At 45.1% G+C, this 23,078-nt stretch overlaps 2 protein-coding genes across 3 annotated transcripts; both read right to left on the reverse strand.

Moving 5' to 3' along the window:
- Nucleotides 1–4,841: 4,841 nt before the first annotated feature.
- Nucleotides 4,842–21,471, reverse strand: KBTBD3 (kelch repeat and BTB domain containing 3). 2 transcript variants are annotated; one of them, XM_072134220.1, is made up of 3 exons: nucleotides 21,299–21,471; nucleotides 9,942–10,175; nucleotides 4,842–8,488 (listed from the first exon to the last, which is right to left on the reverse strand). In XM_072134220.1, exons 2-3 carry the CDS (start codon nucleotides 10,151–10,153, stop codon nucleotides 6,886–6,888), a joined length of 1,815 nt encoding a protein of 604 aa, XP_071990321.1. In that variant the 5' UTR covers nucleotides 10,154–10,175; nucleotides 21,299–21,471; the 3' UTR covers nucleotides 4,842–6,885. The 2 variants fall into 2 exon arrangements, with proteins under 2 accessions (XP_071990321.1, XP_071990322.1); XM_072134221.1 differs by having other exon boundaries at nucleotides 21,240–21,471.
- Nucleotides 14,045–17,920, reverse strand: LOC140117458 (uncharacterized). The gene is made up of 2 exons (XM_072134222.1): nucleotides 17,048–17,920; nucleotides 14,045–14,939 (listed from the first exon to the last, which is right to left on the reverse strand). Exons 1-2 carry the CDS (start codon nucleotides 17,739–17,741, stop codon nucleotides 14,197–14,199), a joined length of 1,437 nt encoding a protein of 478 aa, XP_071990323.1. The 5' UTR covers nucleotides 17,742–17,920; the 3' UTR covers nucleotides 14,045–14,196.
- Nucleotides 21,472–23,078: the final 1,607 nt, after the last annotated feature.

The following is a 23,078-nucleotide window of genomic DNA, read 5'->3' on the forward strand; positions in this document are numbered from 1 at the left end:
CTCTCTCCTCTCAGGTCTCTCTCCTCTCAGGTCTCTCTCTCCTCTCAAGTCTCTCTCCTCTCAGGTCTCTCCCCTCTCAGGTCTCTCTCCTCTCAGGTCTCTCTCCTCTCAGGTCTCTCTCCTCTCAGGTCTCTCCCCTCTCAGGTCTCTCTCTCCTCTCAGGTTTCTCCCCTCTCAAGTCTCTCTCTCCTCTCAGGTCTCTCCCCTCTCAGGTCTCTCTCTCCTCTCAGGTCTCTCTCCGCTCAGGTCTTTCCCCTCTCAGGTCTCTCCCCTCTCAGGTCTCTCTCTCCTCTTCGGTGTCTCTCTCCTCTCAGGTCTCTCCTCTCTCAGGGCTCTCCTCTCAGGTCTCTCTCCTCTCAGGTCTCTCTCCTCTCAGGTCTCTCTCTCCTCTCAAGTCTCTCTCTCCTCTCAAGTCTCTCTCCTCTCAGGTCTCTCTCCTCTCAGGTCTCTCTCCTCTCAGGTCTCTCTCTCTCAGGTCTCTCTCCTCTCAGGTCTCTCCCCTCTCAGGTCTCTCCCCTCTCACGTCTCTCTCCTCTCACGTCTCTCTCCTCTCAGGTCTCTCTCTCCTCTCAAGTCTCTCTCTCCTCTCAAGTCTCTCTCCTCTCAGGTCTCTCTCCTCTCAGGTCTCTCCCCTCTCAGGTCTCTCCCTCTCAGGTCTCTCCCCTCTCAGGTCTCTCCCCTCTCAGGTCTCTCCCCTCTCAGGTCTCTCTCCTCTCAGGTCTCTCCCTTCTGAGGTCTCTCCCCTCTCAGGTCTCTCTCCTCTCAGGTCTCTCTCCTCTCAGGTCTCTCTCCTCTCAGGTCTCTCTCCTCTCAGGTCTCTCTCCTCTCAGGTCTCTCTCTCCTCTCAAGTCTCTCTCCTCTCAGGTCTCTCCCCTCTCAGGTCTCTCCCTCTTAGGTCTCTCTCCTCTCAGGTCTCTCTCCTCTCAGGTCTCTCTCCTCTCAGGTCTCTCTCCTCTCAGGTCTCTCCCCTCTGAGGTCTCTCAGGTCTCTCTCTCCTCTCAGGTCTCTCTCTCCTCTCAGGTCTCTCTCTCTCTTCTCAGGTCTCTCTCTCCTCTCAGGTCTCTCTCTCTCTTCTCAGGTCTCTCCCTTCTCAGGTCTCTCTCTCCTCTCAGGGCTCTCCTCTCAGGTCTCTCTCTCCTCTCAGGTCTCTCTCTCCTCTCAGGTCTCTCTCTCCTCTCAGGTCTCTCTCTCCTCTCAGGTCTCTCTCCCCTCTCAGGTCTCTCTCCCCTCTCAGGTCTCTCTCCCCTCTCAGGTCTATCCCCTCTCAGGTCTCTCTCCTCTCAGGTCTCTCTCCTCTCAGGTCTCTCTCCTCTCAGGTCTCTCTCTCCTCTCAGGTCTCTCTCTCCTCTCAGGTCTCTTCCCTCTCAGGTCTCTCCTCTCAGGTCTCTCTCCCCTCTCAGGTCTCCCCTCTCAGGTCTCTCCCCTCTCAGGTCTCTCCCCTCTCAGGTCTCTCCCCTCTCAGGTCTCTCTCCTCTCAGGTCTCTCTCCTCTCAGGTCTCTCCCCTCTCAGGTCTCTCCCCTCTCAGGTCTCTCTCCTCTCAGGTCTCTCTCTCCTCTCAGGTCTCTCCTCTCAGGTCTCTCCTCTCAGGTCTCTCCTCTCAGGTCTCTCTCTCCTCTCAGGTCTCTCTCTCCTCTCAGGTCTCTCTCTCCTCTCAGGTCTCTCTCTCCTCTCAGGTCTCTCTCCTCTCTGGTCTCTCTCCCCTCTGGTCTCTCTCCCCTCTGGTCTCTCTCCCCTCTGGTCTCTCTCCCCTCTGGTCTCTCTCCCCTCTGGTCTCTCTCCCCTCTGGTCTCTCTCCCCTCTGGTCTCTCTCCCCTCTCAGGTCTCTCTCCCCTCTCAGGTCTCTCTCTCCTCTCAGGTCTCCCCTCTCAAGTGCTTGGCTTGCAACACAATGTTGAAGTCCAGCAATTTGTCAGAATCCGTTGGATTGTCTGACGGCCCACCTCTCCAAAATGCAATCGCGTGCGACACAATCGCCTGCTACATACCTGTCCCGGCGGACAGGTCTTAAACCCGATGGAAATGCGGCCGCAGGACCCTTAGTAAATAAGCCCCACTATGTACAATCTGCTCTGCTCCTCCTGCTCTACAACATGCTGCCTGCAGATAGGACACTATGTACAATCTGCTCACCTCCTCCTGCTCTATAACATCCTCGCTGCTGTGCCATCTACACTTCTCCTCAAATGCTATAAAATGTCAGTGACAGGTTCCTTTTAAGAACCTTTTGGGTTGTTTTTGCGCTACGTTTTGGGTGACTATGCATTTGGTTTTCAGTAATATAATGTAATATATGTAATAATCAATGTTTCCCTGTAACATCAGATATCATCTGGGAAACATAATCACAATATCTAGGCAAACATCAGATCTCTCCTAGGAACTATCACTAATGTCGCCTCTGAATGTCAAGTCACATCCAGACACGAGGCAGGGAAGTGCCATCACTCTGGTTACATCTGGTGCAATCTGCGCCTCTGACAGATGCAAGCGGAATAATTCGCCCGGAGGGAATACGTATTGGAAATGGAAAAATAAATATTAGTGAAGGAGCCTGTAATATAATATAACTGCGCAGGATTTAGCTGTGATTACAAGGTGATTCTGCTAGCGGCCTATCACAATTCATTTCTTACTACCACATGAAATCATTACTTATCCTGCTCATAGGGGGAGTAATGATAAGTAGAAGATATAAAGGGGGATTCCGACCATAGATCATTTATGGCGTGTACATCTCAGCATCTACATCTCTAGTAGGTGAAATGTTCAAGCTCAGAACCGGTCCATTTACAAACAGTCTGAACAATTATGACCGGTCTAATTTAGAAGACTTTTCTTTTTAGGCTCGTTGTTGATTGGGTAAAAACACTGCCTTGGGGCTTTCTAGACAGGGGACCAGGGAGTCTATTGTGGAAGATAATGGGGGTTCTTTTGGTAGTGGAGGGAGCTTGAAAAAAGACGGTATTGCACAAGTTGATAAGTCATAGTTTAGAGTTTGGTTAGTAAATTCTAGACTGTAGTGCTGGATATCTGGTAAGACTTCTTAGGATGTTGTGTCTCCTGATGGGCTTACCAAATGGGTCGTAAAGTTGGAAAGCGGGATCTGTAGGCTGATTGGGCAACTAGAGACTTCTGATAAATCTCCCCAATGGAGTTGGCCATGAAATCCTCTTTATAACCAAGTATTCTAGAGTGAGAGCCAAAACTAGCCTAAAACTGGGTCATCAACCATGATCAGTTCTGTGTAGACAGCAGTGTAAAGACACCCCCTCCTCAAATGTAGAAGCTACAATACAAAACTGAAATATAAATCTATCTTTTAATTAATTCATAAATTGCCTACACTATTCATATAGTGTCCCCCTAATTCAAGCTCATTTATTGTCTGCCCCTATTCCATGCCTCACAACATTTTTTGCCCTAAGACTGCTCTTTACTCTGCCCCTTTATGTATATTTTCCTCCTTGGTGTCCTCCAGTTCCCCATCAAATTATCACAGCTCCCTGTCACATTGTAGCCCCCCCCCCCCCCCCCCGATATTGTGTCTCCACATCCCCTCATATTAAAGCCCCCTATTATTGCACTCCCCCCAGCAGATCCTCCTCTTATTGTGCCCCCGCTAAGTTTATATAATACCTCCCCAAATTCTTATAGCACCTTTGCCAATTATTGTCTTCCCCCAATGACTTGATATAACTCCTTACACAGTCCATATAGTGACTCCCTTATTTCTTATAAAATATGTTTCTCCTGTCACATCTTTTTTAAGTAAAGGATTGTTGCAGGTTATGTCAAGGTTCACTTATTATAGGATACCCCTTGTCTGCCGGTGACCGCTCAGGGAACTCATGCGGCTATCCTGTTGCAGGAGTCACATCTACATCATTGTGTGGATGGTATCATAGAGAGCAGTGTGTGCAGAGGAAGGCACCCTGCAACCCCACTCTGTTAATCAGTTCTTACCATTGGTAAGTGCACTCACTTGTGGCGTCCTGACGAATGTGTCAAAAAGCATGCGCCTAAAATGGTGGTGTAATCAGCTGTGTTGACATTGGGACACCGCTGCTGAAGAAAAACACTTTCAAAGCAGCAAAATGCATAGTAACCTGAAAACACAGATATAGATAAATACAGATATTCACCCAAGCATTCAACCAAGGGGTATTAAAAGTGCAACACAAAAGTTTGCCGCCCCCTAATGCCCAGTCTGCCACCCCCTAATGTCAGCCCTTGGTAGATGTAAATTTTACAGGGTAAAGGACCTTAGATGACATCACGCTGGTCACATGACATGAAGTGCTCAATGATGTAAAGGAAATCTCTCTCAACGTTCCAGCAAGGCAACATTTACATGTACAACATTTGACACAATGGGGCACATTTATTTACCCGGTCCATTCGCGATCCCGTGGCACATTGTCCGACGTTGCTTCGGGTTCTGCCTGGATTCACTAAGGTCGCGCATCCGATGTCCACTAAATGTCGCTGCTCCGCTGAAGTCCGCCGTAGTTCACCTACTTCGTCCCCGTGTATGTGAGTGCTATTCTTGCGACACCAATTTTTTAAAAAATTTTGCTGTTATTCCGAATCCATCAGGTTTTCCGATTTCCGTCCCGTGAAGGCTGGCGCCGATGCACCACAATCCGATCGCGTGCGCTAAAATCCCGGGGCAATTCGGCACAAATCGTAAATATTCATGAAACCCGACGAAAATGCTCGATTCGCATTGCGTATAAAATTGAACATGCAGAAATATCATTGGACTCACCTCAGGGGGACCTCAGAGGGAAAGCTGAATAACAAACACTACTGTGTAGTACAGGAAGAAGAAGTAAACGGGTTAAAGAAGTATTTCCATTTAATAAAGTCTATTACATAAGTATATTAAAGCACATGCAATATTAATTTCCAGGGGAAAAAAAAAAAAGAATAGTTTCACATATTACGTTTTACTTTGAAATTTCTGTACATTCAGTCGTTCTCAATGCCACGAAGTTTCCCATTATTCATGGTTTCTACTGTATTAATAAACAGGTACAGTATATGAAAAAGCTTTGTTTTGTTCTATGTACGGTTTATTGGACATTATATTGCCGAGTACTTGACAGTAGCAGTTTGTGATTTGGAGCTGTATTTCCATATATACTGTTGATATTTCTGTATACTACCATATATACTAATCATTGGAAGCCTTTGGCTTTGGGCAGACAGTTACCTGATCTGTATATAAGTACTGTATATTATATCCAGGTTTCTCCTACCTCTCTCAACTACATCTGTTAAACCTGTGTATATCAACAATTGGATGTCATCAAATTTCAACTAATCTGTACTAAGAACCTGAAAATATCACATCAATGTGCAGTGTATCCATCTCTTTCTGTAGAGATCGGTCGACTCATCATTATCCTAAGTTTATAACTGGGATCCATTCAAAGTTCCATAGAATAAATAGAATAGATACAAATAATATATTACATGTATAAAGTGAAAATTTTCTTTTTCTCAAAGCTGTACATAAAAGAGTTCAGTGATGTAATGGTTGGATGGTCTATTCCTTTTATTGTGTTTAGTAGGTAGAGTTATCTAATGATGACACATAGGATTCATTGGTCTAGACACAGATATGTAGGGTTTTACCTTTCCTCTTGGCCCAAGAGGAGGGGTGGGAGACTTCCAATAAAAAAACAACAACTTATTTTGGGATGTCTCATGGCAAAAGCAAAGTTAATGAAAGAGAAATATGTTAAACTTATTCTTTTACGTATTAGGTGCAGGGGCGTAACCACAGCAGCTGCTATGGAGCCCACAGTGTCAGGGGGCCCCTGCATCTGGGGTATGGGATATAAATATGCTGTATGTGTGTATTTATAATGTGTATATGCTCTAAATGTGCATTCATATGTGATGTGTATATTCTGCATGTCTGTATATATGATTTGTGGGTGTATATGGTATTGCATGTATGTGTGTATTTGCTGTATGTATGTGTGTATCCACTGTATATATATTTTTAAGGGGTAAATGTGCTCCATTCAGAAATTCTCTGCCTTTTACACCACTGATTAGGTGAGCCAAAAAAAGATATCTAAACTTTAAAGAAACTTTGCATAAAGTAGCCTTATAGTGTGTGTACGGTATTTCTGACCATTATATGACTTGTTTCCTTCATTTTTACCAGTTTTTTACTCTGTAGTCTCTGTGACAACTTCAAGTTTACTTCAAGGCGCTGAGTGTAATCCTAGCTGATATCTCAACTTCTCACTCACCTACCTCCTGTCTCCATAGACATCTCTGTCAAACTGATGCCTAAGTGAGCTTTTGTTCAACTAAATCGTAAAGCTTATTGGGGCAGATTTACTTACCTGGACCATTCGCGATCCAGCGGCGGGTTCTCCGATGCTGATTCGTGTCTTCCGTCGATTCACTAAGGTAGTTCTTCCGATGTCCACCAGGTGTCGCTGCTGCGCTGAAGTCCGTCGGAGTGCTCTGAAGTTCACCGAGCTAGCCTGGGTGCAGGTAAGTGCGTGTCATGCGACACTTTTTTAAAAAAAATACGGCGTTTTCTCCAAATCCAATGGGTTTTCCGACGGCCATGCCCCCTGATTTCCGCCGCGTGCATGCCGGCGCCAAAGCGGCACAATCCGATCGCGTGTGCCAAAAACCCGTCGGAATTCGGCGCAAAACAGTAAAATTCGGGTAATCCGACGTAAAAATGCAATTCGGGCCCTTAGTAATTGACCCCCAATGTATCAGAGATGGAACATGAGAGGTATAAAGTAGGGGGAGAAAGAAGCAAATAGCTCCATGCTATGTATAGTGGCCAGGCATTGTAAGAGCACTCTCAACTTCAACTATCTTCAATGGCTGCTTACTGATAGGATTTACAGATGGCTTACACCCCATGGATCCCTGCACTTATTGAACTGAATGACTTCACAGTAAAACTCTGTTAAAGCCCGAGGCATCGGAGAGACTTCCTCCCACTCTGACCGATTGCTATGGTAGACTTGAACTTCATCGGTGATTTCATCAGGAGCATAATCACCACCCAAGATATAAATTTTATCTTCAATACCCACTGCCCCTGCATTAAAACCAGCACACTCAAAAGAGCCTTCACCCTTCCACACACAAGTCTCGGGGCAGAAGCTGTAAACCTTGTAAGTTGAAAGGTCACAGATATACAATGTGCTGTTCACTGGCACTGCCTTGATTAAAGTGGCATGAAAAAACTGGCCGAACTCTGCCACTAGTTCACACCATTGGTCCGTGTCTGCGTTGTACTTAAAGAAACAGTCAAGGGAAGGGTTAAAAGCATCGGTAATCTCAACTTCGGATCCTAGAACGTAAATGAAAGACTTGCATGCACTTGCTTCGGGGTAGTATATCCCTCTTGGCAATGGACCAACTGATTTCCATTCCTTAGTTAAAGGATTATAAGCGTCGACATCTAGAAGACTCCTTATGTCTTGTGCTCCTTTGGTTTTCCCACCAATCACAAACAATTGGTTGAGGGCCATGACCGATGTATGCATGGTTCTAGGTTTTTTCATGGCTGGTACTAGGAAAGAGTTATTGCTTGAAGGACAGTAGCACCAAGTTTGGTCAGTGGCTTCATGGTAAGGCTCGGCAATATGAAGCCTCACTGCGCGACAACAACTACCTGTACAACCTCCGGTAATGAAGATTTTCTCACCAAAACTAGACAAGCTAGAACCTGGAAGGTCCACGATATGGATCTGTGGAAGCTCCATCCATTTATCAGTTTGGATATTGTAGCAAAAAGTATACTGAGTTTCTCCATCTTCCGCAGTTTTGTGGACAAAGATGTATTTTTCGGTAGTGGAAATGCGGGCGTCTGGGAATAACCCTCCAGAACGTTCAATGCTTTGTATGGCAAGACGCACCTTCGGTAAACAGTCCGTGCTTGTCAGAAGTTGCTCCTCAGAATCTAGTATATTCTGCAGAACCAATTGTGATAATTGATGTAGTCTTACTTTCCTCATCAGCTGAGGGAAAAACTTCTCTCTCTTTTCAGAATTATATTTGGTCCACGCCAGGATGGCCATGAGCACAAACTCCTCATCAGGAACGTTCAAGTCATCGTCCTCCAAACATTTTTCGAGCACTCCGACGTTCAACTCCAAGAAGTCCAAAGATTGTGTCAGCAACGAGAAATGCCGTAGGGCAAAGTGTAAGGCACATTGAAACAGCCGGCTGGAGCCGTAGCTATCCGACAAGGACAGCAGTTGTAAACAATTACTTATGTCAATGGTCTTTATTAAAAAATCACTACAGGCCTTTGCAAGGAGAGGCACCTGGAGAAAGGAGGACATCTGAAATAGCCTATCCACATTTTCTTCTGTAATCTCTGCTTTGCCTGTGTAGGCGTAATCCAGGAAGGCTTTCACAGCGTTTGGAGACAGATTGCTGATGGTGACATTTCCACCATCTCTTTCCCTCATATTTACCTCAAACATGGCCCTGGAAATACAAAGGGAAATTCAGTAAGTTATTTCCTATCAAGTCAGAAATTATCGTGGAACACAATACATGATATATAAGTCTTATTGAACCCTCAAGAATCAGGGCTCCAGAACTTTTTCTTTGGGAAAGGTAAAGTATATGATAACAACTGTAAATGACACTGATCAGGTGTTTGTAGTTGAGCTTTCCTTCAAGGAACCTTAGGATAGGCCATCAGAATCTCACTAGGTTTTTTTTTCTTCCTCTAGAATCCTCCACACCGTAGGATTAGTTGGTTCAACTTGATGGACCAAAATCTTATTTTCATCTTTACTATGACTATGATACCCTGCCTTGCAGTGGTCTGCCAGTCTTGAGCACTGCCATCTTTATTTCAGCCAACCTGTCAGTGCTGAGGACCAGGAAAAAGGTATGACACTGGAACCATGACACTTTTTTGGCTGCCCCTGTCCCAGGTTTTTTTTTCAGGATTCCTGGAAATCCTCATTTACAACATGCAGTACAAGTAGAGGGAGAGGCCATTGTGTTGACTTTTTGAAATATGTGTGAATGAAGAGATCGGCGGGAAATGTTTTGGGCTTGCAGCATAGAAAAATATTTCTTGTTTAGGGCCCCAAACCTGGGGATGGGTTCTTTTTAATCTTCCACATTTATACTAAAGGACCAAATGTCAGAAATCTAAGGTGGGCACTTGGATTTTTGGTGGCAGATGTGCAGTTTGTTGTGGATCTACATGCAAATTAGGCCTAATGTCCGGACATGTTTTGGCTCTCCTGAGTCTTTTTCCAACTGCTGCAGTTAAAAAATGCTCAGAAGAACCAAAACACAATGACATTTATGTTTGTATGATATATTTGCAATCACTAAATATAATACTGATATGTAGATGGCATATGGAGAATGACCCCCCCATGCCTGTGATACACCCACATGTCTGTCTATACATACACATGTCTATAGCACTACTAGTACCTTGTCCCTCTCAGTTGACTTAATAAATTAGGCTTGGAGCCCACAATTTTCTTACAGCCTAGTTCCCATGGTAGTACTGTGCACAACAAACCATTGAAGAACCAACCTATATATACAAACATACATGATAGACTCCTCATTGTATACATATATACAGTATATAGTAGATCTGGTTGTAGATTCCTCCTCCCTCTGCCCTAATCTGCAATTTAATAATCCTGGAAACAAAATTGGCAAAAACTTTATTTTAATGGGGCGTGTACTAGTCTTAGCTCCCAGTGCCCGGGCCAGGCTAGTACACGCTCCAGTAGCCTCTGCAGTTAATTTACATATAACTAAAATAAAGTTTTTAACAAATTAGGTTGCAGGATTATTAAATTACAGATTAGGGCAGGGGCAGGCAGGAGGGATCTACCATCAGAACCACTTCAGATAGGTAGGTTTCCTTTAACGGACAAATATACCAAGAAGGCTTTACCTGAAGAAGTCACTGCTGGCCGCCAGGACACACCGGTGGCATGGAATGGACTCTTCTTTCACTATTATATTAAAGTCAAAAAATATATTTTGTTCTCTGAAGTTCTGCAGCACAGTTAGTATTTGTTGTCCGTGACTATCCGCCACCAGGGAGACCGACTTCTTTTCAGCAGACAAGAACCCGTTGCACGCTGCTCTCCCAAATGAATCCATACCGAGTCAGAATGTGGGCAACCTGGGGGGAGAACATAGGTCAAGTTTTTGTTTTAGTCCAAAGGGCTAAAGAACACAAATTTGCATCAATCCCAGTCCCTGTGTCAAGAACAGAAGTCCAAGCATCATTGTGATATATGATGCAAGGAGTCCCTGCACAGGGTCCAGTCTATGAAAACCGGGCACCACGTTGGTCCAGGATTCATGGACCGAGCTCGTTCGTGATGCTGCAGATAAAGCTGTGCATTTTCTGTTCATGCAAAAGCACAAAAGAATTTAGATTATTTTATATGTGCAGTTTTCACAAAACCAGAAATACTGAATAGGCCCTTAATCTAGACCACACCGAGAATCAGTAACAATAAAGCAATTTTCAGATGTAGCAGAATCTTCAGCTGCTGCATTTTTGACACTTTCGTCAAGATTGGTATTCTGGAAAACCATCAAAGGGGTTGCGTCTCAGATTTTTTATACAAAAACATCACACTGTTCTTCTATGGGATATGTCTGGTATTATAGTTCAGCACAGTAACAGTTAAAGAGGGTGTCATACCACAGCCAACCTGTGAACAAGAGTGGCACTGTTTGTGGAAGAAAGGAACTACTGTAATTCTGTAAAAAATTATGTCAATATTCACTATTTTCTTAGTCCACCCTATGTAGTAACTTTGGAGGTCTACAGTGGTTTGCAAAAGTTTTCGCACCCTTTGGTCTTTGCCTCAAACGTGGCAAAAAGTGTTGAAGTGTTCAAATGGGCTGCAAACAAAAGATCTCATTCCTGTTTGTTGCCTGCAATGTGCAAACTGCCAAGTACAGGAGACCTGACATGTATTTTGATATTTTACGCAAGAGCAACGCAAAGTAAAATGGAAAGAAAGCCAGTCAATGGGGGTCATGTTTCTTATCTCTGTTTATTTTGGCTGGTTTTGCCTGTCATTTTTTTTCACCCTCTACTACTTTGGTAATTTATCAATCTCCCTTTTGCCTTGTGTTAAATGGGCTTTCTTTCAGATCTCTTTGAGAGCTTTCTTACAAATGTCTCAAAAATGTCGCACAAATGTCTCAAGTCACTTCTTTCCATTTTCTAAGTTTTCCTTTAAGTTTTACACGGGATAGAGCCTAATTTGCTGATCAGTGGGGGTCTAAGTGCCAAGACCCCCACAGATCACGAAAACAAGCCCCCTCGTCGATCCAAAAGAGTAATGGAGCAGATGGCAGTGCATGACCATTCTGCTCCATTAATCTCTATGGAGCTGACAGAGATCACCGAGGGTCCGTCGGACCCCTTGTTTTCACGAGAACCCCCCTGATCAGCAAGTTAGGCCTTATCCCTCGGATAGGGCTAACTTGTCTTTGTGGGTAAACCACTTTATGGATGGTTTCATCTGGAGATTTTTGCACCAAAAATGTTGCAAGAAAAATAAAGATAAATGGCCCCCAATATCTTGGAGGATAACTTTTAGCTGTAATGGTGAATACTTTTGCAACCCACTATCTATAGTCACAACTACGAGGATCCATGTATACTTGGCAGATCTCCTGTAGAAATAGAGATGTCAGAAAACCTTGTATTTGTAAGGGGTTGCAAAAATGTGCAAATATGTGGCGAGGTCTTTCGTGGGTCATCTCCATAATGGAAACAAATATATTGCACCGTTGCCAGGAGTTTGGGACCGCAATGGTTGGGGAACTGATGCAGAGTGTGGTAATAGTGGTCTAGCTAGCAGGGGGTCAACCTAAACTATCTGCTGCCCAAGGTGAACCATAGAACAGTGACCCCCACCCCATGCAGTAGGTTATCTTTTTAGAAAGGGGTTTTCTCCATGTAGTGTGTTACACACATGCGGACATCAGGTATGAAGAGACTATTTAGAAGAGTCAGGTCCTGCTCAGTTTAGCTGGTGCAGCATGAGGCAAGAGCCTCAACTCACCGTATCGTTGGTGCACCCCGAGAGCAGGTGTTTAAAGACCTCCCGCAGAGTGTGTGACCCCAAGCCATAGAGATTGTATGATATTAGAGATGCCAGCCTCATAATAACAGAACATGCTGTAGTTAAAAGGGAATAAATGAGAAGTTTTGTCTATACAAAGCTGCAGACAGAGTTAGGTATTGGTCTTGGTAGACCTGTGTAACCCTACCTATGTTTATGTTGTAAGTAGCAGCAGGACTGTGAAAATGCATTTATATTCTGCAGCTTCCAGGGAGGTGTCCTCACGCTAAGCTCTCTGCATGGAACTTCGCTACCAACTCATTGCTCTAAGTAAAAGCTGTAGCAGGCATGCAGTATGACCACTACAGCAGTTACTCAGAGCAGAGGGGAGATGATATGGAGCATATTAATCACCTAATAGACCATTATACTGATACGTTATGGTTGCATTTCAACAAGAATAGATACCCTTCAGTTGACATACAAGTGCAGGCAGTGAAAATTGCTCCATGTACTGAAGGGATCTACCGGCCTTTAATTACTGGAACTCAGCATATCAGTTCATTCCAGTGATCAGAGGTTCAGGTCAGAAGATACCTTCAGCGCACAAAGCAATTTTCACCAACTGTACTTGCTCATGGGCAAGAGTCCTTACTGACCGAAGAGGAATAAGTATTAGGCTGAATTCGCACGAACATATACCTGACCAGCTACGGCCTGGCGAGCATACCTCCGGCGTGCTGGAGAGAAGGAGGGGTGACCCTTCTCCATAGAGATGCATGATCGTGCACACGGGGAAATATAGGACATGTTCTATCTTTTCCCTGTGTACAGAGGAACAGTGGCATGGTATCACTCAGTGCGCCTATTGCCATCTTTGGGGGACATATATATGCCCCCCCATATGTTCGTGGGAATTCAGCCTTAAATCTACCATTTGATGCATTATGAACCAAACATACCTTGAGAATGTGGTAGCTACACTGATGCAGAATCATTTCTTGTTTAATCCCTGAGCCGAGTGGTTTTGATGAAAAAACGATAATAAAAATTCAGGATAATGAGTCTGTCGCTCCTCTGCCTGTGCTTTTCTTATTACACTGCTCAGGAGAATGATGTAAATCACTGACAGGCAGAAGTAATCAATCGCTGCACCATCCTTCAGCTGCTGTGTACGAGTCATCCACCTCAGGTTGATTAGTCCTGTCTGAAACAGTGCAGACAACAAAACCACTCAACTCGGGGATTAAACAAGATATGGTGCTGCATCAGTGTAGCTATAGCATTCTCAAGGTATGTGTACTTCATAAAGCATGAAAGCAAATGGTAGATTTCCTTTGAGGTTACTTTGCACTTACACTTATTGCCCTGAAAACATCATGCAGAAAATTCACAAATTGACCAAAACGTACTCTTCATGGATTTTAGAGCTTCATGGCAGATGGAAGATGATAGAAGAGGCATAATTCCAAACGAAACAAGAACTCACTCAGGTACTTTGGAAACTTGCATGTATGCTATATTCTACCATTACACACAGATTGTAGTAGGAGAACCAGACCACCATCCTTGTATGGAAACAAGAGTCTATGGTACCAATTGAAGAAGTTGTGAGTGAAGTTTCCCTCTACATCATATTCATATGTCAGGCTAGCAGTAAATGCTCATTCAAGGGACCACAATACTCATCTAAACAAGGGTGCTGGAAACAAAAGGGAATCCTTACTTTTTTGTAAGGGGTTTTTTCCAGGAACCACTGATGGTTTCAACAGTCTACTTAGGACTTCAAAGTAGGCAAGTAGAGGCAGGGGGTGTCCAATGAGGTCAACCAATTGTTCTACATCACTTGGTCCAGATGGTACTTCTGGAGAATCACTTCTCTCCATGACATTACAACCACAATGAATAAACCATCCCCCCCACGGGGTCATCTCGGATTTAATAGGCAACAAATTCACTACATCTAATAACATTTATTAAACAAAATAATTTACAATTATTTTAACTATACAATAAAGATAATGTATAATAGTCTTCTTATACAAGAAAAACCAAAACGAATGCATGAATGCCCCATGTCATCTTATGGGCTGGATAATCGTCCTCTATTACTCAGAACATATTGTTACCGTGTGCATCAAGCATGAACCCAGGCTGAGACAAGCAGGTCATGGATGTAGACGTTACCCTAAAGGAGCTTCCTACATGACCTCCACCAATTCTCTTTCCTCGTCTTCGTGACGGAATGAGAGACTGACCCTTCAGATTTTGCCTTCTTGAAAGGTCATGGAGCAGTATTTGCTCAGCTTGTTGCTGGTTGACCAGCTGTTCTACCCCTTCGGCAAGCTTGCCAAGTTGGATGTTCATTTGATGCAACGTGCGGTTCCTCTCACCTGCCACTTTTAGCAGGTCATTGGCTATAGAATTGCTTTCATTGATGCACTTGTTAAGGTGGCCAACATCTGATTGAAGGACGTTGAGACTATGCCTCATACCCTTTCGAAATGACCTTTGGGTGGCATTTAGTACCTGAAGTAGAGGTTCACCAGGATTAGGAGTTGGATTCGGCATGCTACAAGACTGATTTTGTTTGGCAGAGTATCCAGCGTGGTAAAGTTTGCGTTTTCTTGGATCAGTAGGTTGTCCATGCCGTCTGTCTAGTAGATCAGTGGAGAAGTTCACGGACTGTACAGTACTCAAATCCATGGGGACGGTAACACTAAGTTCTGAGAGCATTGACCATTGATCATCTAGAAGACCAATACACAATGGTCCTTGTAGTGCTTCAGAAAATTTTTTTGAAGACTTCTCCCTCAGCATTTTTTGGTTATTTTGTGGTGTATACCATGATGGTCCTGTAATGAGAGGGAAGATTAGCAGGTGGGATATTATACTTGACATATTATGCTGTGTAAATTCTGAATTTATTACTGAAGGCGCAATGTTGAAATTTCTAAATTTTTTTACCCCTCAAGATGTTTCTCATGATATCCCCAATTATCCTAGGGACCCCTTCAAATAAATGTATTAAATCCATAAAATATAGGCCAAATCTACATCTATCCATTTTCTAGACTGAACCCTGACTTCTATGGTACTAGGGGGGTCTCTCCCATATTGGGTGGGGGGGGGGGAGGGGGGACTACTATCCCATACTAAAAACAGGATTACAGTCTTATTAGGAGGGCCCAGATTTCAAGCATTTTAGATGATAGATCATCAGTAAGAAAATGCAGGAGCCAGACAACCCCTTCAGCGCCAGTCAAAAGTCACTGCATGTGCCTTTAATTCAAGGCAATGTATTCCAGACTTTTAAATGAAATTCATGTTGTCTAGGATCAAAAAAAAAAAAAAAAAAAAAAAAAAAAAAAGGAACTATACAGCGCCACACCAGGTTTCGGTAGGAATTGCAGCCAGTGCAGTTTAATTGCAAGAGCAAAGTTGTAATACTAGAGATCCCATGGACAGGAACTCGACATTCACTTGGTGCCTGTACATGGTGTTAACATTGCATTTACACAAATGCGATAATGTAATATAAACCCAGCCTTAGGTTGCAGTTTTTAGAAGAAGCCATATTTTGCTTAGCCTAGACAATACAACCCCCCCCCCCAAACTTACATTTTAAAAAATTCATACTTCTAATAAAATTAATCCCGTACATGAAACTGCAGACCTCTCTAAACCTATAGACAGCATGTACCGTATATACTCGAGTATAAGCCGAAGCCCCTAATTTTACCACCAAAAACTGTGAAAACCTATTGACTCGAGTATAAGCCGAGGGTGGGAAATGCATTGGTCACAGACCCCCCCCCCCCCCCAGTATTTAGCCAGCTTGCCCCCAGTAGTATACAGCCCAGCATTAAAAAAAACAAAAAAAAAAAACAACTTATATACTCACCCTCCGGTGGCCCCGATTCGTAGCGCTGCTCCACCGATGTCCGCGCGGCTCGACTTCAGGCTTCCGCGCCCGTCTTCTTTCTTCTGCAGGGCGCCGCCATTGTTCTCTCCTGGCAGGCGCATAATATGACACACCGCCCCAGGAGAGAAACATTGGTGGCGCCCTGCAGAAGACGGGCGCGGATGCCTGAAGACGATCCGTGCGGAAATCGGGGGAGCAGCGCTACGCATCGGGGCCACCGGAGGGCGAGTATAAAAGTTTCTTTTTTTTTTTTAAAGTAATTTTTACTTTCGTATTGACTCGTGTATAAGCCGAGGGGACGTTTTTCAGCACATTTTTTGTGCTGAAAAACTCGGGTTATATACGAGTATATAATAATATATTTAAAAAAAATAAATAAAATAAATTCGAACACCTGTCCACCATAGATCTCTACTGAGAGGTTTCTGCATTAGGGTTGTAGAGATGTTCCCGTTTAGGTTTGGCCACCTGACCTGGAATTATTGCCTTATTGGTGGTTGAAACTGACACTCCTAGCTACTAGCCATGGCTATGATTGGCTAGGGGAAACTCAGGAATGGAAATGTCAGGTCCTCATCTGTAGTTGTAAGCATAGAAGAAGTGTCTCCTATATAGCTCTGGTCTCCAACCAGTAGATCCCAGGTGTTTGCACAGATGCCACCATCATGGGTTGCTGGAACATGCAGTTTCCCAATAAATTAAGAGCCACAAGTTGGAGGCCTCATATCCAAACCTATGGATCTGTACTAACAAAAGTGTAGAATCTGTACAGAAGAGGGGCACATTGATTATTATAAAAGAAGCTGCAAATATGCACCAGACAAAACGAAACTTTGATAAATGTCCCCCTACATGCAAGGTACCTCACACCAAATTTACTTCCCGACTTTGGAATCAATGCCAACACCTGACATCACAAAGGCTTTTGGAGGCCTCTTGATACCAGTGCTGGCCACTTCAAATGATATATTCTCCCCTATCCACCAATTTCTCATGACAATACCATACAATACAATTACTGTGAAAAACTTCACTTACCAGCCTCTACCTGTAGGTGTTCTTGAGGAAGATCTGAGTCATAGAATTCAATCCCATCAATGATCTCAGCAGGTAAAACTTTCTTGAGCTCCTCCTCATACGGTGTGTAGTAGACCTGGAAGGCGGCAGGTCCAGCACGGCCACTCAAAAGACCTTTCTCTCGGTTTAGTTTATTTCTCAGCAGTCGCTTTATATCATGAAACCTCTTCTTGCAGTGGGGGATGAGACGTTGCTTGTTACCAACAGCGTTGACCGCATCACAGATCTCCTGCCACATCTGGTTCCTCTTGTGAAAGGTGGTTATAGACTTGCCTTTACCCAGTAGCTGCTCATACACTGGCAATAGTCTGGAGATGAGGGTAATGTTCTCAATGTTGGAGAACCTTGTGTTCCTTGGACGTCCTTTCTCCTTTATTGGTAGAAAGTGTAATGGTGGGTTATCATCAGATTTGATGCTATGTCTGGTATTCCATGTTCTACGTCTTCTTCTTAAACCCTTTACCTCGCCATGATCTTGCCTCCTTCTTAAGTGCCATCTCATACAGTTGTCCTCCTTTTTCTCCTCTTGAAGGTGAAACTGTGCGACACTATCAAAAGTGACTTCAACCAAACTTGTACTTTCAGTTTTTAGAGCCTTATTTGTATTCAAGACTCTGGCACAGTGTGCACCCCCTCTTCTCCTCCGTCTTCTCATCTTTGTCTCCACATAAAACTGAAGCTTGGGCGACCACTGAAATGTAATACCAGTCTTTTTCCTTGAGAACAGGTGTGATCATTATACTGAGTATCTGAGACACATGTTCCCACATTCAGGTTTTCTGATGTCGTTTTTGAAGCCAAAAGCAGGTGTGGATCATTATGGTTAAGAACGTATCATTCAGGTAGAGTTCACTCAGTTTTTCAGTTGCAGTTTTTGGCCGCGGTCACACATACCGCTAGACGTCCGTTCATAACACGACGCTAGCGCACAGGGGGAGGTCCTCGGCCCGAACGCACATGCGTTTCCAGAGAAACGCATGCGATCGGCTTAACAATCGCATGCGTTTCCCTGGAAACGCATGTGCGTTCGGGCCGAGGACCTCCCCCTGTGCGCTAGCGTCACGTTATGAACGGACGTCTAGCGGTACGTGTGACCGCGGCCTTTGATGTCCAAACCAGGAATGTAGAAAAAGAGTAGGAGTAGCAGCTGTCTATGATATGTTCTCACCAATTATGATCCGCACCTTCCCCTGTGCCGTTTTCGTTGTGTTTTTAAACGCATCCAAAACTAAAGAGGGAGGGAAGGGTATGCGTTTTGGATGCATTTAAAAACGCAACGAAAACGGCACGTGGGAAGGCCCCCTGAGGGCCCGTTTTAGAATGGGAGAGCGCGTTCACACGTTCCGCTAATGGCGCGTTCATAACAGGGGAGAGGCCGAGGCCCGATCGCATATGCGTTTTCGATTGCCTGATCGCATGCGGTTTCCGGGAAACGCATATGCGATCGTCCAGGGGCCCGCCCCCCCTGTGGACTAGCGTTGCGTTATGAACGCGACTCTGCTGGAACACTCCCTCAGGGCGCGTTCACACGTTGCGTTTTGGTTGCGTTTTCATTGCGTTTGAAACGCATATACAACAGCTGATGAGAGGTAATTTGCCTAATTACATTACCGCTTAAGTTTGTAAACGCAATGTTAACGCATGCGTTAACAAAACACATGCGTTAACAAAACGCATGCGTTAAAGCTTTGTTAATGCGCACGTTAACATCGCGTTTACGATGCGTTTTGTAAACGGAAATGTTAACAGTGATGTAATTAGGCAAATCACCTCTCCTAAGCTGTTGTAATGCGTTTTAAAACACAATGAAAACGCAGGTCAAAACGCAAGGTGTGAACGCGCCCTGAGGGTGAAGACACACACTAAAAACGGCCCAAAAACGGCCTAAAAACGCCATGTGTGTCTTCACCCTGAGGCCGCGTTCACACGTTCCGCTAGCGCCGCGTTCATAACGCGCCGCTAGCGCACAGTGTGCGATTAATAACCCGATCGCATGCGTTTCTCTGGAAACGCATATGCGATCGCCCCAAACTCCGCCCCCTGTGGAATGTGTGAACGCGCCCTCACAGAAACGCCATGTGGCAAACGCAGACAAAACCGCGCCCACCGGATCGGGTACGAGCCGCCGGTGTTTTGCGTTAAATTAATGCAACACACCGGCGGCTCGTTCCCGATCGAAGGTGTTTCCATAGAAACGCCGATGCGATCGGACCACCCCGGTGGGCGCGGTTTTGTCTGCGTCTGCGTTTGCAAACGCAACGTGGGACAGCGCCCTGAAAGTGAGAGTACACACTGAGGACGGATTCCCACGTAGTGTTTTTGAACGCATCCAAAAGGCGGAAGTTTGAGGCCGCGGTCACATGAACCGCTAGACGTCCGTTCATAACGCGACGCTAGCGCACAGGGGGTGGTCCTCGGCCCAAACGCACATGCGTTTCCCCTGTGCGCTAGCGTCGCGTTATGAACGGACGTCTAGCGGTACGTGTGACCGCGGTCTCACACATTGAGTTCTTGGTCCGTTTTTAAAAGGAACAGAAAATGCCTGCATTTAAGGGTGATGACAAGAATGGCATTTTTGGTCAGTTTTTAAGGCTGGTGCCACACATACCGCTTTGTCTGCGTTTGAAAACGCAGACAAAGCCGCACCCACCAGAGCGGGCCGCAGTACGTGTGGCACCAGCCTAAGCATGCGTTTTCAGTCCGTTTAAAAACGCATCCGTTTACCATGCATTTGGCTGCTTACAACCTGTATATCTATAAAGATAATTGGGAAAAACTGACAAAAACGCATGCATTTTTAAACAGACAAAAGCGCACAGGGGCATGCCATGGCCCGATCGCGTACGTATTTCTATGGAAATGCATGTGATCAGTAGCCAGCACCTGGTGTCTTGCATTTAAACAGTAAAAGACACCAGGTGCTGCTTACCGATCGTATCCATAGAAACACATATGCAATCGGCAGTAGATTATAATATAGGCGGTTTGGTTGGTAGCCCATGGTCAGCCAAACCAACCTCCAATTTTATACTGAAAAGAGACTTCACCCATGAAATCCTTGTACATCTGTTCCTACATGTACACAAGAGCTAACATAGGACCATTGAAGGACCCCGAAAGGTCCTGAAACTGCAGGTTGCTTCTAGTACGATATGTAGGAAGACTTGTAGGGGCTATAATATTCATACAGCCCATGGGTCATGCCCCCCCCCCCCAGTTGATCAGGCCATGGCACGCCCCCGAGGCCGCGGTCGCACGCACCGCTAGGCGTCCGTTCATAATGCGCCGCTAGCGCACAGGGGGACGCCCTTGGCCCGAACACACATGCGTTTCCCTGGAAACGCATGTGCATTCGGCCCGAGGACCCCCCCCCCCCCCTGCGCTAGCGTCGCATTATGAACGGACGCCTAGCAGTACGTGTGACCGCGGCCCGATCAGGCCGCATTCACATGATGCGTTGCGTCACATTTTTTGTTTCTTTTTGATGCATTTCAAAGGCTTGAATTGTGAGCACATGCTAAGGTTACATTGCGTATTAAGCGAATGCATTGTACCCTCTGCACCCTGCTCATCGCATGGGATCACTATGGTCATTATGCTTTAAAGCATCAACTTTAATCCAAGAAAAGGTAATGGCATCTTCCTGTAATATATTCAGCTAAGATCTGCAGGACCCCAAGCACGGTGCATGGTTTACGTTTTGTTATGGGTAGAACTATCTATAAGCACAGTTTGGTGGGGTTTTTTAGGGACGTCGCTGAATTTCCATCCCATGTGGATGAAGTTCATACCCCAAAACTGCAGACTGGTGACTAGGGGCAGAGAAGACAGAACCAGTTCCATAAGTCTGTACTCCCCCTTCCCGTGTGTACACGCATGGTGATGTACATACAGTACATAAAACATATACATGATCGGGGGAGAACTATCATCAAGTTTCTGCGGTAAAACTGTTCTAGTTGCCCATGGAAACCAATCATAGCTCAGCTTTCATTTTATAAATATCTGTGGAAAACTAAAAGCTGAGCTCTGATTGGTTGCCATGGGCAACTAGAACAGTTTTGCTCTAAGAGGCCTATGATAAATCTCCCCCGAATTCATGTAAACATCAAACTAAATAGAGACTGTTGTGTGTAAATGGGCATGCACATACCGGACAAACACACATATGCAGACATCCACACGACACAACACATACACGACTGACTGTACCTGTGTGGATGGCAGAGCCTCAGCACAGAGCAGCATCTGTCACATTTACATGGCCACACAAATAGCTGACATCGTTACAATGTGTCAGCAGCAGCATCACAGGAGCAGTAGCCAACCAGGCCGGCCGGGACATGCCTCCATTGTTATCCTAGCCCTCACTGGAGCTCATTCCGGCTTTTCCTATTGGGAGATGATTTATTGGAAAGCATTGGAGCAGCGTATAGCAGAGGCGGTAGTGTATAGCAGAGCGTGCAGCGTATAGCAGAGCGTGCAGCGTATAGCAAAACCGGCAGCGTATAGTAGAGCCGGACGAGTATAGCAGAGCCTGCAGCGTATAGCAGAGCCGGCAGCGTATAGCAGAGCCTATGGAGTATAGCAGAGCCGGCAGCGTATAGCAGAGCCTATGGAGTATAGCAGAGCCGGCAGCGTATAGCAGAGCCTGCAGCGTATAGCAGAGTGTGCAGCGTGTAGCAGAGCCTGCAGCGTATAGCAGAGCCTGCAGCGTATAGCAGAGCCTGCAGCGTATAGCAGAGCCGGCAGCGTATAGCAGAGCCTATGGAGTATAGCAGAGCCGGCAGCGTATAGCAGAGCCTATGGAGTATAGCAGAGCCTGCAGCGTATAGCAGAGCCTATGGAGTATAGCAGAGCCTGCAGCGTATAGCAGAGCCTATGGAGTATAGCAGAGCCTGCAGCGTATAGCAGTGCCTGCAGCGTTGCTGTACTCAGTGTGAGAGGAGAAGCTGTTACCATTCAACCCCTACTGAATAATTCAGCACAGCCCTCACCCTACTCCAGGCGGATATGAAAAAGACAGGGATCTCTAGAATATGACATGAAATATTCACATCACAATAACAGGACGTTGCATTGTATGTTTACTGGGCTCTGAAGTAGCAATGTGGACTTTATTAAAGGGGTTGTCCAACTTAAAGGAAACCAACCATCTCAGATCTACCTAACAAAGTAGATCAGATGGCTATATACATGATTATCCCCCATCCTTTTTTTTTCAAAAGCTAAATTTTAGAAGAAATGTAGAAAATTGTAAAAAAATCTTTTTTTTAAAAAAAAAATGCAAATTACTGGTGTGGTAGCCACGCTGCGGAGTGGGAGATAAGGTTATATTTTTAAGAGAAGAATTTGCTACATTTCAACTAAATCTTAGCTTTTGGGGAAAAAAAAAAGGATAGGGATAATCAAGTATATAGCAACCGACCATTGAATCTACTTTATTAGATTTTTTGATTTTATATATACAACAAACACCCAGGCTGTGTATTACATACTATTATAGAGGTTAACGGCAAGGAGTTAGGGCGCGTTCAGACGTTGCGTTTTGACCTGTGTTTTCATTGCGTTTGAAACGCATATACAACAGCTGAGGAGGGGCGATTTGCCTAATTGCATCACTGTTAACATTTCCGTTTACAAAACGCGTAAACGGTAATGTAATTAGGCAAATCACCTCTCATCAGCTGTTGTATATGCGTTTCAAACGCAATGAAAACGCGACAAAAACGCAACGTGTGAACGCGCCCTTAACCCTTTCACGACCCGTGACGTAATAGCACGTCACGGGTCGGCCGCGGGTGCATGGAGAGGGCTCACGCGCTGAGCCCTCTCCATAGCCGGTAAGTCTTTGCTGCATATTGCAGCAAAGGCTTACCGGTAACACCCGCGATCGGTGCTAGCACCGATCGCGGGTGTTTTCACCTCGATCGCCGCCGGCAATGCTGCCGGCGGCTTCAAAAGCATGGCGGCGCGTGGGCGCCGCCATCTT

Source organism: Engystomops pustulosus, chromosome 2, assembly GCF_040894005.1.
Source record: "Engystomops pustulosus chromosome 2, aEngPut4.maternal, whole genome shotgun sequence".
In the NCBI taxonomy this organism is placed as follows: Eukaryota; Metazoa; Chordata; class Amphibia; order Anura; family Leptodactylidae; genus Engystomops; species Engystomops pustulosus.

Excerpts from the sequence above, each read along its gene's own strand:
- LOC140117458 (XM_072134222.1), bottom strand. The coding sequence starts at position 17,741 with ATGAGAAGACGGAGGAGAAGAGGGGGTGCACACTGTGCCAGAGTCTTG. Across the intron at positions 14,940-17,047 it reads ACACCTACAGGTAGAGGCTG|GACCATCATGGTATACACCA; the intron begins GTAAGTGAAGTT and ends CTCTCATTACAG.
- KBTBD3 (XM_072134220.1), bottom strand. The coding sequence starts at position 10,153 with ATGGATTCATTTGGGAGAGCAGCGTGCAACGGGTTCTTGTCTGCTGAA. Across the intron at positions 8,489-9,941 it reads GCCAGCAGTGACTTCTTCAG|GGCCATGTTTGAGGTAAATA; the intron begins GTAAAGCCTTCT and ends TTGTATTTCCAG.